This window comes from Hoplias malabaricus, chromosome 3 (genome assembly GCF_029633855.1).
Source record: "Hoplias malabaricus isolate fHopMal1 chromosome 3, fHopMal1.hap1, whole genome shotgun sequence".
NCBI classification, from domain to species: Eukaryota; Metazoa; Chordata; class Actinopteri; order Characiformes; family Erythrinidae; genus Hoplias; species Hoplias malabaricus.
This window is the reverse complement of record NC_089802.1, coordinates 26,828,432-26,844,192: the sequence shown is the minus strand read 5'-3', so window position 1 is coordinate 26,844,192 and position 15,761 is coordinate 26,828,432. Positions and strand designations below refer to the sequence as shown.

General features: G+C 43.1%; 2 protein-coding genes across 4 annotated transcripts in view; both read left to right on the top strand.

Moving 5' to 3' along the window:
* The first annotated feature begins 532 nt into the window (after positions 1-532).
* LOC136691607 (somatostatin receptor type 5) lies at positions 533-2,611 on the top strand. Its single transcript, XM_066664226.1, has one exon. The coding sequence runs from the start codon at positions 926-928 to the stop codon at positions 1,964-1,966; it is 1,041 nt and encodes a 346-aa protein (XP_066520323.1). The 5' UTR covers positions 533-925; the 3' UTR covers positions 1,967-2,611.
* A 2,977-nt stretch (positions 2,612-5,588) lies between these two features.
* LOC136691947 (zinc transporter ZIP11-like) overlaps positions 5,589-15,761 on the top strand; it is a 27,089-nt gene continuing 16,916 nt past the window's right edge. For 2 of the 3 annotated variants that reach the window (XM_066664911.1, XM_066664909.1), the window contains exons 1-4: positions 5,589-5,659; positions 8,496-8,613; positions 9,149-9,187; positions 10,822-10,980. In XM_066664911.1, the coding sequence (XP_066521008.1) occupies positions 8,506-8,613; positions 9,149-9,187; positions 10,822-10,980 (306 nt within the window). In that variant the 5' untranslated portion in view covers positions 5,589-5,659; positions 8,496-8,505. The remainder of the gene's footprint in view (positions 5,660-8,495; positions 8,614-9,148; positions 9,188-10,821; positions 10,981-15,761) is intronic. The other variant, XM_066664910.1, reaches the window with a different exon arrangement.

Here is a 15,761-nt window from a genome sequence, read left to right as displayed (position 1 = left end):
ACACCCTGGGCTGTGGTTTATGGCCAAGAATAAATTAAGAAAGATCAAACGGTTTATTCCTGAAGGCCATCTTCTCCAGCTGCGCTTGCAGGACTCTTTGCAGGACTCTTGAAGTCCCTCTTGAAGTCAAAGCAAAACATTCCACTTTGACCTTTCTGAGTGTCTGATTCCCTCTCAGAGCCTCCAGTAATGAGAAACAAACATTAAAGCCCTTGCAAAAGGGGGAAGCACTCAAGGGCGTCCACCTCCAGGACCCCGGGGCTTGTCCCCTGGGATGTATGTGAGACGTGTGTGGAAGGTGGGTGGTCGTGTGAGGAAATTGGGGGTCGATGGTCTGGTAGTGACCCCCCACTGAACTGTGAGGAAAGAGGAGAAACAGTGGGAGGAACGAAGAGAGAGAGAGAGAGAGAGAGAGAGAGAGAGAGAGAGAGAGAGAGAGAGAGAGAGGAGGGGGAGGAAACCATGCCTGGAGAGCACTTTGGAGAAGAAGACTCACAGCTTGGTTATGAAAACAAAAAGCCGTGGAGCAGACTGCACCTTGGAGACCGCAGGACGGCGGATTGGAGCGTGGCTTATCAGATAAACAGTCCGAGTGGGACGAGCCCCCTTTTGCTCTTGCTCTTGCTCTTGCTCTCTCTCTCTCTCTTTCTCTCACTTCTCTCGGATGAACGAGTGCCATGTGGACGGCTATATAAGAGAGGCTGACACCAGGGGAGTCCACAACACTTTGGGACATTCTCAGTCATCATAGAGTAGACAGCGGTGGAGGTGGACCCTACAAAAGCTTCAGAACGTGTGAAGGATTTCCTCTCGTTCTTCCATAGCTCCTGGAGCACACGGACGAGACGGATTCGCTGCAGGATGTGAACTTATCTGTGTTATTTACGAGCCTCCTCTGAAGTTTCAACCAAGGGCTGCTGGCAGGATGGAGTTTACAGAACCTCTGCACTCTTTGAGCAATTCCACCCTGGACCTGGAGAGCACCTTCATTCACAGCTTTGAGGTTCCTCAGAGTGCCAGCGTCTTCAGCGTGTCCATGGCTGTACTCCACTTGGCCGTGTGCGCCGTGGGATTGGTCGGGAACTCTCTGGTTGTGGTCGCCATTCTCAAGCTGGACAAGATGTCATCTGCCACAACTGTCTACATCTTCAACCTGGCTCTGGCGGACGGCCTGTTCATGGTGGGGCTTCCGTTCGTGGCTTTCCAGAACTTTCAGAACCAGTGGATCTTCGGGGATGTCGCCTGTAAGCTGGTGATGGTTCTGGACGGGATTAACCAGTTCACAAGCGTCTTCTGCCTCACGGTGATGAGTGTGGACCGCTACATGGCGCTAGTGGATCCCCTTCGCTTCGCTCGCTGGAGAACACCAAAACAAGCCAAAATCATCTCTGCCTTTCTCTGGCTTGTCTCTTTACTGCCCGTTCTGCCCATGGCGCTCCACTTCTCTGTCCAGTATGACTTCTGCATGGCGGATACGTTCATGGCGCACTGGTGGATAACGTTCTTATCCTACACCTTCGTCCTGGGCTTCGTTCTGCCGTTCCTGGTCATGACCGTGTTCTACTCAGCCTTGGTGATAAGGCTCAGATGTGCGAGGCAGCGAAGCAGCAGTTTTTCCTCACCAGAGACACACAGGCTGGAGAAGCAGGTGACCAAGATGGTGGTTGCGGTCGTGGTGGTCTTCGGCATGTGCTGGCTCCCGTTCTATGTCTTTAACTTCTGCTCGCTGTTCTTGAAGAGCACCACGCTGTCCTTCGCACGAGGATTCGAGGTCGCGGTACTGCTGTCCTACTCCTGGAGCTGCGCCAACCCCATCCTCTACGCCTGCCTTTCAGAAACCTTCAGGAGATACTTCCGCACCCTCCTCTGTCCGAACAAGAACTCCAGCAGCATCCACTGCAATGGGGAAACGGAGGGATACGGCCTGCACGACACTAACGGACAGGATGTGAACGTTGTGGCGTAGTTCCTTACGCCTGGAACACTTATTTGAAGAGTATCTAGTAGAGACTTTTGAACACATTTTATGCTTCAAAAGTAACACCTGTATTACAGACGGCTACGCAGTTTCAGGACAAACTGACTAATCACAGTTCTCTACTTCTTCTTTATATGAGAGCTCTAATGCTTTATTTCCAACTCTTGGAGAAAAAAAGTTTTTTTATTTTCTCACAGTGATGGCCCTTGTGAAAAACATAAGACTTAAATTGTGCTAATGTACGTTTTATGTTATTTTGGAAACATTAATTTCTACTAAATCAATATTATGAAATCCAAATTATGCTAAGCTGCACTTAGTTTAGCAGTCATGTTATTTATGCCACTCATCTAAGACAATTTAAGTATATTTCCATTATTATTGTATTTCAAGTCATGTAATTAATTTACAACTATTTTAATTTGTAATACTACAGTATATTTACCGTCGTATTTTTTGTTACTACTTCTTTTTAGTAGTGACTTTTGTTTTGAAACGGTCTCTGTTCGTTTCAGTGAGGTTTAATTTATGGTATGTTTAATATTTCATTAAAAATATACGCACACCTTTAATGTGTTTTTAGAGCTCAGCTCAGTGAAATATATTTGTGTTTTATTAGAAGAGTGGGGAAAAGAACGTGATTATTATTAAAGTGTGACTGAATAATTAAAATTACTTATTAGTGGTGATTCAGTTCAAATTTGTGGTTCCAGTACATAACTATTTCAGCACAGTTTTAGTGTAGGTTTAACAAAGGGACTGTATAAAGCTATTTGTGAATATTAATGAGCAGCTAATACTTGTAAACACATGAATAACTTTTTATGGGCTGCTTCAGAATGGGCTTCACATATATGGGTCTGTATAAAAGCCTGGATTAAGACTAACAACAATTCTATGCTTAATCCCAATCTGGGAGACTGATGCCTGGGTGTTTAATAAGAGGGAAAACATTGAAATGACCCAATTATCTGAATTTATTTGACAGAAAACTTTGTTTGAAAGCTCAGGAGGTTTCATAACACATCCACCAGCGTGAACTACAGTCTGAGGGAGGAGTTCTGGGTGGCTGTGGTGTGGGACAGAAGCCGGACATCGACCCCCTGGAAGACAGAGGGACTTTCAGCTGTGGTCCATCACCCAAACTTAAGTTATCTCATAACCCCACTGCATTAGTAGCTCATGCCTGTATGCAATGGGACAAAGCACATATTCATGAAAAGCTAATGCAGATAAGCACATAAAACACTTCATCTGGACTTTAGAACACATGTGTAAACACGTGCAGACGTTCTGATGATGCTACGAAGTGTGTTGTGACATGAAGGACATTGTATATAAACACTAGTAACAGCCCTTTGCTCCCGTACTTACACTGTTATGAATAAATAGATATAAACATAACCTCATCAGCCCTGAACATGAGGAAATGGGAGTTTGTGTTAGGTTCCTTAATAAGAGCAATGTTTATGTTCCAATAAATGTTTAAAAATTACTTTGCTACTTTGCCTGGTTTAACTTTTCTTCTGGGCGGCATGGTGGCGCAGCATGTAGTGTTGCAGTCACACAGCTCCAGGGACCTGGAGGTTGTGGGTTCGATTCCCGCTCCGGGTGACTGTCTGTGAGGAGTTGGTGTGTTCTCCCAATGTCTGCGTGGGTTTCCTCCGGGTGCTCCGGTTTCCTCCCACAGTCCAAAAACACACGTTGGTAGGTGGATTGGCAGCTCAAAAGTGTCCGTAGGTGTGAGTATGTGAGTGAATGTGTGTGTGTGTCTGTGTTGCCCTGTGAAGGACTGGCGCCCCCTCCAGGGTGTATTCCTGCCTTGCGCCCAATGATTCCAGGTAGGCTCTGGACCCACCGCGACCCTGAACTGGATAAGCGGATACAGATAATGAATGAATGAATGAATGAACTTTTCTTCTCTGAGAGCACGTGTGATGTGGTGGTGGATCATTCTCAGCGCTGCAGTGGCACTGAGGAGTTTAAACTCAAGCAGCACTGCTGTGTCTGATCCACTCACACCAGCACAACACACACTAACACACCACCACCACGTCAGTGTCACGGCAGCACTGAGAATGATCCACCACCACATCACACCTGCTCTGTGGGGGTCCTGAGCGCTGAAGAACAGGGGGGAAGTGGGGTAACAAGGTATGCAGAGCAACACGTAACCCACGTGCAGCTCCTATTTGGTCGGGGGTCTGAGAGAATGGACGGTGTGAGTAGTAACAAGGAGGTTGCTGTAAGGGTCTGAGGGGATGTTTATATACGTCAGGGTGGAGAAATGGAGAATTGTGCAATTGTGTTAAAATGCCCTAAACCCGTTTAAACGTCAGCGCTGTGGAAATTGGGATGATGTCACTGTTGCCATGGCGCTCCGTTAGAAATGAATTCCACAAAGTTGGGATAAGAGCCATGAGGAGTTTGTTTAAAACACGGGTAATGAATGAGAAGTTCTGAGAAATGCTGGCACACTCCAGTCCGCCATGTGTTACTGATTACAGACAGCTACCTGCACACAGTGTGCGCTTGTTCAGTTCGCTTTAAAACTTTACAATAACTTTCCTTAGTAAAGAGTGAGTTTATATTCTGCACACACCGTAGCTGAGCATTCCCGGTCCGAAACAGCAGCCTTCCAAACACAGACAGAGGGGGCTTCTGATATCACATACCTTAGGAATCAGTCCTATCAGCTCACAGGGTGGTGTTACCAGATAAGCCCAGGGTGCAATAGAATAGGCCTTGTGTGTAAAATTAAAACTTTTAGAGGAAAAAATCTTTGCTGTCTCACACACACACACTATCAGCAATTGGACAAACTAAATGAATAAAAATAATTAAAGATTAAAATAAAATAAAAGCCCTACAAAGGGGCATTAATATTATTATTAATAGTAGTAATATTCATTTATTATTGTTACAACTAATAATAAATTACTACTATTAAAAATAATAAATTACTACTTCTACTACTAATAATAATGCCCCTTCCAGTGTGTGCTCCCGCCTTGCGCCCAGTGATTCTGGGTAGGCTCCTGACCCACCGTGACCCTGAATTCGAGAAGCGGTTACAGACAAAAAATAAATGAATGATTGACCAGTAGATTGACCAGAGGAGGATAGGTCACCCCTTGTGAGCCTTGGTTCCTCCCAAGGTTTCTTCCTCAGCTGAGGGAGTTTTTCCTTGCCACTGTCGCCCCTGGCTTGCTCACTTGGGGTTTTTTTACATTTCATGTCAAATCTTTGTCTTACTGGAATTCTGTGAAGCTGCTTTGTGACAACATCAGATGTAAAATGAGCTATAGAAATAAATTTGATTTGATTTGATTGAATGAATAATAATAATAATAAATGTATATTATTACTAACAATAATATTTATTAATATTATGTTGTTTATATATATATATATATATATATATATATATATATTTATTTATTTTATCCGCTCCCAGATTAGCTGCCGTAGTTGACGTGTGCATCCACTTAACCAATAGCATGTGGCAGGAGTAGGGTCCTATTTCAAATTTAACCAATTAGATACGGCGGGAGGCGGTATCCATTCTGGTTTTAACCAATAGTAACCGACGAAGGGTGGGGCTTTGTGCCACTTATAGACACGTGTACAGGGAAGCAGGAAGTAAACACGGTGAGGATTCTCAGGGACTGAATTAACGCAGTGAGTAATGAGTTTTTATTAAAAAAACAACAACAACAGAATTAAACCTTTATCATACACTCCTTACAGCTCCAGCTTCTTTAAATAAGATCTCAGCAGTGGTTCTGCGCTTTATACACATTCAGGACGATAAATCGGTTCATTTAACAACGAAACGGAGAAATTCTGTTTCATTTCAGCGTGGTTTTATGGGTTTGTGGATGGTCAAACTGTGTTTAGACAGAAATCAACACCTCTTGTTGTTTTACAGGGTATTTATGCACGCACTGACCCAGTAGTTCCACTTCAATTGCGTCTGTTAAGGTGGCCCCCTAATTCGTATTGTCCCTTCCACCTTAAAAGGCTCATGACAGGCTCTGACATTAACGCCATCAACGAGTTTCTACACTCACTGTCCATCTCAGCACCACTGACCACACAGGAACACTTCTACAGTTACAGGATCCTCATTATTATAGTACAGTATGAAAGAGGTTAAAAAGTATGCAGAGCAACAGATGGACTGCAGGCTGTAATTATAGGAATACAAAGTGCTCCTGTGTGGTCAGTGGACAGCGAGAGTAGACACAAGGAGGTGGCTTTAATGTATTTATGTTTAAATTATGTAAATACACACAACTAAAAATGTATAAATTGGTCCACTTTTATTTAAATATAAATTGAAATATTATAAATCAGAAGCTGAGCCATATCATCCTTAAATAATATAAAAATCATATTTTAACAAGTGAAGATATGTGTAAAATTATGTCTCAGTGTTTGCTCAGTGAGCAGGATGTGGAGCACGCTTTGAGACACTTCCAACAAATCCATGAACAAACTCCACGTACTCCTCCTCTTCTCTGTCTCTATTTATTTTACTGCTCTACTGTAAACACGTATACACCTTATACAGAAACATAGTCCCGTTTCTTATACTTCAGCTGAAATGTATATACATTTTTCTTTTTTCAGTCCATTTTAAGCCACTGATATTAAGTATACACCCCTTAATAATAAATAACTTATTTATGAAGAATATTCAGACATTAGAAATGGAATAAAAATATTTTTAAAATCCTAAATAAATGAACATCTCCAGACCAGAGCGAGCGGCTTAAATGCTGGAGACATTTATTCTGTTGTAAACACAGTGGACAACACTGAGGTCAGTAACGATGAAGGGGCAGTATTGCATTTTATTTTATACAGGATTAGGATAAACAATATATTATTTATAATACAACCCCTGGCAAAAAATATGGAATCACCAGTCTCTGTCTCTGAGGATGTTCCTTCAGTTGTTAAATTTTGTAGAAAAAACGCAGATCACAGATATGACAAAAAACTAGAGGCATTTCAAATGTCAACTTTCTGGCTTTAAGAAACACTAAAAGAAATCAAGAAAAATAATTGTGGTAGCCAGTAACAGTTAGATTTTCAGAACAAGCACAGGGAATAAATTATGGAATCACTAAATTCTGAGGAAAAAATTATGGAATCACCCTACAAATTTTCATTTCAAACACTAACACCTGCATCAGATTGAAGCTGCTCATTAGTATGCAGGTAAAAAGGAGTGATCACACCCTGGAGAGCTGTTGCAATAAGTGGACTGGCGTGAATCACGGCTCCAAAACCAGAGATGTCGATTTAAACAAAGGAGAGGATTATGAAACTCCTTAAAGAGGGTAAATCATCACGCAGTGTTGCACAAGATGTTGGTTGTTCACAGTCAGCTGTGTCTAAAACCTGGACCAAGTACAAACAACCTGTGAAGGTGGTTAAAGGCAAGCGTACTGGTAGACCAAGGAAGACATCAAAGCGTCAAGACAGAAAACTTAAAGCAATATGCCTTGACCAACAGAAAATGTACAACAAAACAAATGGGAGGAAACTGGAGTCAACGACTGTGACGGAACTGTAAGAAACCGCCTAAAGGAAATGGGATTTACATACAGAAAAGCTAAAAGAAAACCATTAACCACTAACACTTAAGCAGAAAAAAAAAAACAAGGTTACAATGGGCTAATAAAAGGCAGTCGTGGACTGTGGATGACTGGATGAAAGTCATATTCAGTGATGAATCTTGAATCTGCATTGGGCAAGGTGATGATACTGGAACTTTTGTTTGGTGCCATTCCAATGAGATTTATGCAGACGTCTGTCTGAAGAAAACATGCACATTTCCACAGTCATTGATGATATAGGGCTGCATGTCTGTGAAAACATTCCTTGAAGAAAGACACATAAGGTCAATGTCATGGACTGCAAACAGTCCGGCTCTCAATCCAATTGAAAATCTGTGGTTGAAGTTAAAGAAAATGGTCCATGACAAGGCTCCAACCTGCAAAGCTGATCTGGCAACAGCAATCAGAGAAAGCTGGAGTCAGATTGATGAAGAGTACTGTTTGTCACTCATTAAGTCAGTGCCCCAGAGACTGCAAGCAGTTATAATAGTCAGAGGTGGTGCAACAAAGTACTAGTGATGTGTTGGAGTGTTATTTTGTTTATCATGATTCCATAATTTTTTTCTCAGAATTGAGGGATTCCATAATTTATTCCCTGTGCTTGTTCTGAAAATCTAACTGTTACTGGCTACCACAATTATTTTTCTTGATTTCTTTTAGTGTTTCTTAAAGCCAGAAAGTTGACATTTGAAATGCCTTTAGTTTTTTGTCATATCTGTGATCTGGTTTTTTTTCTACAAAATTAAACAACTGAAGGAACATCCTCAGACTGGTGATTCCACAGTTTTTGCCAGGGGTTGTATTATTATATGATGTTATGAGTGTATAATTAGTGTATAATTCGTGTTATTGTTGAAGTTTGTGTTAATTGTGTGTGTGTGTTTTAGAGCAGGTGTTATGCTCCCTGACTATAGTCCTGTGGTCCAGGCCCTGTTGGGAACACTGTTCACCTGGGGACTGACTGCCGCAGGCGCTGCTCTCGTCTTCATCTTCTCCAGCTCTCAGGTACCCAAACTTCTGGATGTGAGAAGGATGTCAGATTCTGATGGATTCAACAAACACTAAACTCTCTCTCTCTGTCTCTCTCTGTCTCTGTCTCTGTCCCCCTGTCTCTCTCTCTCTCTCTGTCTCTGTCCCCCTGTTTCTCTCTCTCTCTCCCTGTCTCTCTCTCTGTCTCTGTCCCCCTGTCTCTCTCTCTGTCTCTTTCCCCCTGTCTCTCTCTCTCTCTCTGCCCCCCTCTCTCTCTCTCTGCCCCCCCTCTCTTTCTCTGTCTCTCTGTCCGTCTATCTGTGTCTCTGTCCCTCTCTCTGTCTCTGTCTCTCTCTCTGCCCCCCCCTCTCTTTCTCTGTCTCTCTGTCCGTCTATCTGTGTCTCTGTCCCTCTCTCTGTCTCTGTCCCTCTCTCTCTCTCTCTCTCTCTGTCTCTGTCTCTGTCCCCCTCTCTCTCTCTCTGTCTCTCTGTCCCCCCACCTGTCTCTCTGTCCATCTATCTCTGTCTCTGTGTGTCTCTCTGTCCCCCCTCTTTCTTTCTCTCTCTCTAGAAGCGGATATTGGATGGAAGTCTGGGTTTTGCTGCTGGGGTAAGACACGATGAACTTGTCTTTACAGATTCACCCAGTGACCATTAGCTGTAAATGGGGCCATCATGGACACAACTGTTAAGACATTAAAGGAGCAATGTATAATATTTTTATCTTAAAATTACAGCCTCAAATCCATTGTGAGGCTGCACTGAGCTGTGAGAGCCTCTGTTGTTGCTGCTCCTGGCTCATTACTGCAGAAACTGCACTATGTAACTCACCCTCCAGACTGATTTCAGAACAGTGCTATGAAAATTAATTACACTAATTCTCATGTGTCCTCTCTATAGACTTTGGGAGTAATTGCTTGTTAAGGAAGTGTTGATATTGTTGGACATGGGGTGTGGTTTTCCCTCAGAGCTGCGTTCCTCCGTCTCTCCAGAGAGAGAGAGAGAGAGAGAGAGAGAGAGAGAGAGAGAGATATTATCCGGATGCTTTCCTCCCCTAAGTGCTTCCTCTGGAAGGAAGTGTTCTGATTTGACCCTCTGCTGCTGACAGGTTTCACAGGCTGGTGTAGAGCTGAGCGATGTGAGCGCTAATCAATATCACGATTCACTGAATATTTGACCTCGATTACGATTACTGAAGATGATTTAGTTTTTGTTTGTTGTCTCACAGTTCCCTGACGAGGCTCGTGCTGTAAACACACTCCAGTATTAAAGGTGGGGTGTATGTTTCTGATGCAGCTGGGAGCTCCGTCTCTTTGTCAGAGCCGTGCTCTGTTCATATTCAGTGTGTGATTGTGCTCAGTGTGAAATAGACTGGGGGATTCACTTTGGTCTGAAACTGGTTTTTCTCAGTGTTTACATTTGACTTCTTTATGTTCTGTGTCGTCTTCACTAAAGTCAGAACATGTCCAAACCACAGACGCAGCATTTCTCTTTGGTACGAGCCGCTCTAGTTGCTCGGTCCGTCTCCGTGTTTAGGTTCTCCTCCTTGTGGCTGATTGGACGGGACAGAGTCATGTGACTACAGTGCAGTAGTGTGGGTTTAAAGGCACAGTATATGGACGCACAAAAAATGAATTATATAATTGATAAAGGCCTATTTCAGTCAATCATTCTGACCTGCAAAGATGCTGATGAGAGGCAGTCCAAAAATGGCTTAAAGGTGACGTTCACAAATTTTATAATCACAAAAAACCCACTTTTTTTAAAATTCAGAAGACGTTTCCTTCCCATTTGCTGCTCTCCAGTTGGTTTAAGCTGGAAACTGGTCTAAATGCTTAAAAGCACTAACCAAGATGAGGATGTTGCTCTATTCCTCCTCCATAGAGAGGGAACACTGCCACATTTTTGCTTTTTCGGATCATTTAAGCTGGAACTGTCTCCAAACTCAGGAGACAGCTAACTGCATTAGCGACAGTGCTACAAAACTAAACACCTCGAGTTACACGAGCCTCTGTGGGAATTCAACAAGTGAATAAACATTTACAGACAATGTACACGGCTGAAGTGAACCAACAAGTCATTATTCTCCTCAAACACACCATTCCACCTTAAAAGACATGGAGCTTCTGAATGTAAACAAACCAGGCAGAACTGTGTTTCTCCACAATTGTAGACATTCCCTTTAATGTAATATAAATGAAAGTTTTTTTCCCTCAGTGTTAACCCTGCGATGCCTGTCCCCAGGTGATGTTGGCTGCCTCCTACTGGTCACTGCTGGCCCCAGCGATTGAGATGGCAGAGGATTCAGGGAAATATGGAGCATTTGCATTCTTCCCGGTGGCTGTGGGGTTTGCGCTGGGAGCAGCGTTTGTTTACTTTGCTGACGTCATGATGCCGTCTCTGGTGAGTACTGTACCACTCTTTACACAGGAAGTGAGTGAGTGATAGTGTGGTGGGGAGGAGTATTTCAAAAATGGAGAAGTCAATGGAGGACATGTTGGAGGAATGACATGAGTTGATACCATACACCACATACAGGAGCTAACCATGAAACTGTCTCTCTCTCTCTCTCTCTCCCTCTCTCTCTATCACCTGCTCATGAACTGGGCACATTTTTTGTATTTACTTAATCCTCTGATGTCATTAAACACGATAAACAGATCATCGTATCGTCCGACCCGAACTGTGACCAGCGCCGACTGCCTGTGGTTCACTGTGAAGCTCAGTTGGAAATCAGTGTGAATTACAGCGCGTTGGTCAGTTGGTGTTTGACCAGCTGCTGGGCTTAGTTTTACTGGCACCGAGGGCAAACAGTGGGAAGGAGAGGAGGACGAGCAGCGAAACCCCCAGCAAAGCGATGAGGGGGGTCGCACTTTAGCAGAGTAAACACTCAGGGCTTCTGAGTAATGAGGCCACAAGCTGTCGCAGGACGGAGTCTGGGGCAAACACTCCGGGCTTTGTCCTGAAGATGGATCCGTGGGCATGTTCTTGGGCGAAGGTGGCATCTGTGTTTGTGGGGTCTTTTGGGCCTAGTTCACAGGGCATTACAGAGGAACCCACCCTCTTGAGATCCCGCTGTGTACCGTCTCTCAGGCTCCTGTTTGTCCAGGAGCAGCAAGGTGTCCAGCCGTGTCCTGATGGATAACGACTTAAAGCAAATATGAGGTCAGGAGGATGCTTTCTCATCTGCTGTAGACGGGAATTCCACCTCCCTGACTACACTCACTGTCCATGAGAATGCTTTGCATATTTTGTCAGCCTCCTTTCCAGTGACACTGTATGTTATGCTGGTGCGAGTGGATCAGACACAGCAATGGATGCTGGAGTTTTTAAACCCACTCACTGTCCACTCACTGTTAGACACTCCTATCTTATTGGTCCACCTTGTAAATGTAAAGAAACCGTTTAGAGCTCATCTGTTGCCACCTATTACCCGCCTCTGTCAGACTTGGCCGCTGGCTCTTTGTATTCCAGTAGGTGGCGTTCTCCTGCATCCGTCCAATCCAGATTCATGACCAGACTGCAGGTAGTAACGTGTGCTTCATCCATCCAAAAAATATCATCTGTCTCCACTGGTGCTCTGTGAGGTTGTGTTGCTGTTTCACTGATAAAACATAATCACATTTATCTGTGATTGAAATGTTGTCCTGGAAATAACTGCGATAAACGACTTTGCTTTAATTAAAAGATCATTTTATGCCACTGATGTAATGATAATAGTGTAATAATGCAATTACACCACTTTAAAACAACAGTAGGTAATATTTTTACCTTACAATTATAGTGTGCTCCACTGAGCTGTAACAGGGAGAATAGAGCCTCTGTCATTGCTACACCAGGCTCAGCACTGCAGAAACTGCACTATGTAACCACCCCTCCCCCTTCACGTGTGATTTCAGGATGGTGCTGTAAAAGTGAGTTATATTTGGCAACTGTAGGGGGGGGCATGAGCAAAAATACCAAATCTTATGTTGCGTTGCTTGAAAGAGCAATTAGCTTTTATTTATTAAGAATATTCAGACTGCAATTAGAACATAAAAGGCATTTAATATCCTAAATATTTAAAAAAAAAAATAACACACCGTTTAAAAAAATAAAAATAAATAAAAACGTAATAGGTTTTAACTGAACATATAAAAAATATAAAATATAGTTTGGTGACGATAATCTCTATGTAAATCAACATGTAAATGAACACAATGCAAAATATTGAGGTCAGCAACAATTTATGATGAAATATCGTCCATATATTGCACGATAAATCAATAATAAAATCATTGTGACAGGCCCCACCCACCACAGACTGAGACGGAAAACTCGAGAGTGTCTAGTGTATGGTGTTAAACCACCGTGTGTTTACGGCAGAGAAGGAGCCAGACTGGATGTGTGTGTGTGTGTGTGTACTGTAACTCATTATCCTGCACATTAACATGCTTCCATCATCTTTCATTAGCATCTGAGGAGCTAATTTCCTCTCCTCTTCCCTCTGGGTCCCTTAATGTAAACCGTCATGTTGTTTTTCTGCTTGGTTTGCTGCCTCCGTGAGGGTCTCGCTGCCCCCTGGGCTCGGTTGTGTTTATAACGGCTGAATTAAATCACTCCTCGCTGCTGTGGAAGGCTCTTACACACTCTTGTGTGTGTTAGCGGGGTTTCACTTCAGTCGTCTGGAGATGTTCTGAAGGTTGTGGGGAGCTGGAAGTGATGACGACTTTATTTTGTATTCCTCTCTTTGTGGGCACCAGCACTGTCTTTATGACTGCTGACAGACTGCGTTATTATTTATTTTATATTAAAAAAGAGGACTTAATTTACTGGAAGCACTCAATGACAACATTTTAAATGTTAATAATATGTGTAAAATTGTTAATATGTTTAATAATTGCTTTATGGCAATTAAAATTGCACAGGACATTATTCTTTTAAAAGGCATTATAATGAATAGTGACACTTGTGTTATATGTTTTTATCAATTATTGTTAATTATAAGAGACTTATGAGGCATCATTGGAGTTTTCCCCGCCGCGATGTAGTAGGAAAATGGCGTCAGTTATTCATTTCCGATCTTTCTGATATTGTGTAGTGTTTGTAAAAGCTTGCGTTATCAGCTATTGCTTTGTTAAGATGCTTGCTGCTGGGCATTACTCTTCTTTTTTGAGCCAAACACTCTTCATATTCGTGATATGTCAGTCACATGATTGTGCTCCAGCTGTTGAAATACATTGGGCTCCATATATAAGTTCCCCTTCAAGATGCTCACTTGCTGAAGACTGTTACTGAAGACTAGAAACGTGGTCGTGTGTTCTTAAAGGGACAGTACATGAACACGCATCGCGGGAAAAGGATTGACAGAAATGTAAAAGCTGAATGAAAAGACATGGGCGCGATCATGTCGATTAGAGAGGGTCTGAATGTCGGTTTTGGTTCTTTTTCGATTAATCACCCAGCTTTAGTTCAACGGTTTCTTTAAAACCAGAGCTGGATTTAAACCAACGCTCAGTAGCTTCACTGTTGGAGGCAGGTGGGGTTTGTACACAGACAGTTATTATCCAGACTGCTTTTTATTTAAATTATTATTCCTCATACACTCACTCTCCACCGGAGCCTCCGCCCGTGAGTCTGTGTTCCCTTTTCTCAGCGTTAATAAGAGGCTGCAGGTGGCTGATTAATTTGTTTTTGTTTTTTTTTTTTTACAATTTACCATCAGTCTCTCTGGGTCAAAATGCCTGGACACAACGGCGCTGACTTTATTTTAAACATTTCAGGGAAAAGCTTTGACCCCAAATGAATGAAAACAGTTGCGTCAGCCGTGGGTTTTTTTTCCTTTTGAGCTTTTGAGCAGCTGATTGTAGGAGAGCACAGATCCAGCGAGTGGTTTATATTCACACCGGAGCTTGTTTATTCACACGGGGTGTGTGTGTGGAGCTCATTCCCAATGCTGCATACGGCATCAGTGTGTGTATCTGCATGAGGGAAGGACTGGAGATACGTGTTTATTTCCTTCTGAATAATCATCAGCTGCTGAAATGTCAGCTCAGAGCTGAAGCCTGTCACAGAGTGGTGTGGAGCTCACTGGAAAAATATTCCACGGCGCTGGAAAAGCCGGACAGCACAAAAAGCTGTCATTATTTACAGCGCTTGATTACAGCCCTCCTCCTTTCCCGAATAATCTGGATCTCTCCCCACCGTCGCTCAGCACAAACATCAAACACACTTCATGCTTTTACAAAATGAACTGTGTTAAATACAAAGCACTTCACAAAGCTGCTCTCTGTGAATAAAGACCTGCCACAGGGAGCTCTTACCAAGGCCTAGTCACACCTAGGTAAACAATCATTATCTTAAAGCCCTTAGTTAATAAGGTGTGGGAACAAGATAACGTGGTCGTGATCATGACCTGGGCTGTAGGATGTGTCATGAAGCAATGAGTAAAGTAGTGAGTGATCATCAGTAATTGTAGGGTATATTTAAAGGGGACTTTCAGTGACACAAACATTGTGAGATAACAAGAATACGAGAGCAGAGAAATAAGAGACCCAAGCAAAAACTGAGAAAACGAGAGCAGAGAAATAAGAGAACTGAGCAAAAACTGAGAAAATGAGAGCAGAGAAATGAGACCCGAGCAAAAACTGAGAAAACGAGAGCAGAGAAATAAGAGAACTGAGCAAAAACTGAAAAAAGCAGAGCAGATATAAGAGAACTGAGCGAAAGCAGAGAAATTTGAAAGTTGGTGACAGAAATCAAAGATGTTGATGCATTGAGGATCTTTGGTCTCAACCACGCTTGGCAACCAGCGCCATGACAACCGCCTTCCTGCGGAGCAGATGGCAACAGATGATTCTAGTGTTTCAGCTCGGCTTCTCCGTGGGGCAGCTCTCTCGCCTCGGGGGCTTGAATGTGGATGAGGTGTCGGATTCGGGAGTGGGGTGGGGTGGGAGTTGCAGGGAGAGGTTGGTTGCTTTAGAAGAGAGAAATAATTTGGTTTTTGGTTTGTTTCTCGCTCTGAAGCCACAGGGGTTGGAGAGCTGTGGACCACAGTCATCGGCCTGTTGCGAGACGGTGGTGGGTCTATTTAGCACTCTCCATCCTCAACAAGACAGTGACGACTGTGGAGTTCCTAAGGTCTCTGGATCAAATCGCCAGGGACATAGAGTGGGTCACTAACATCAACAACACAGAGAAGCTCC

Bases quoted from the DNA above. Each gene is read 5' to 3' on its own strand.
- LOC136691607 (XM_066664226.1), top strand. From the start codon at position 926: ATGGAGTTTACAGAACCTCTGCACTCTTTGAGCAATTCCACCCTGGAC.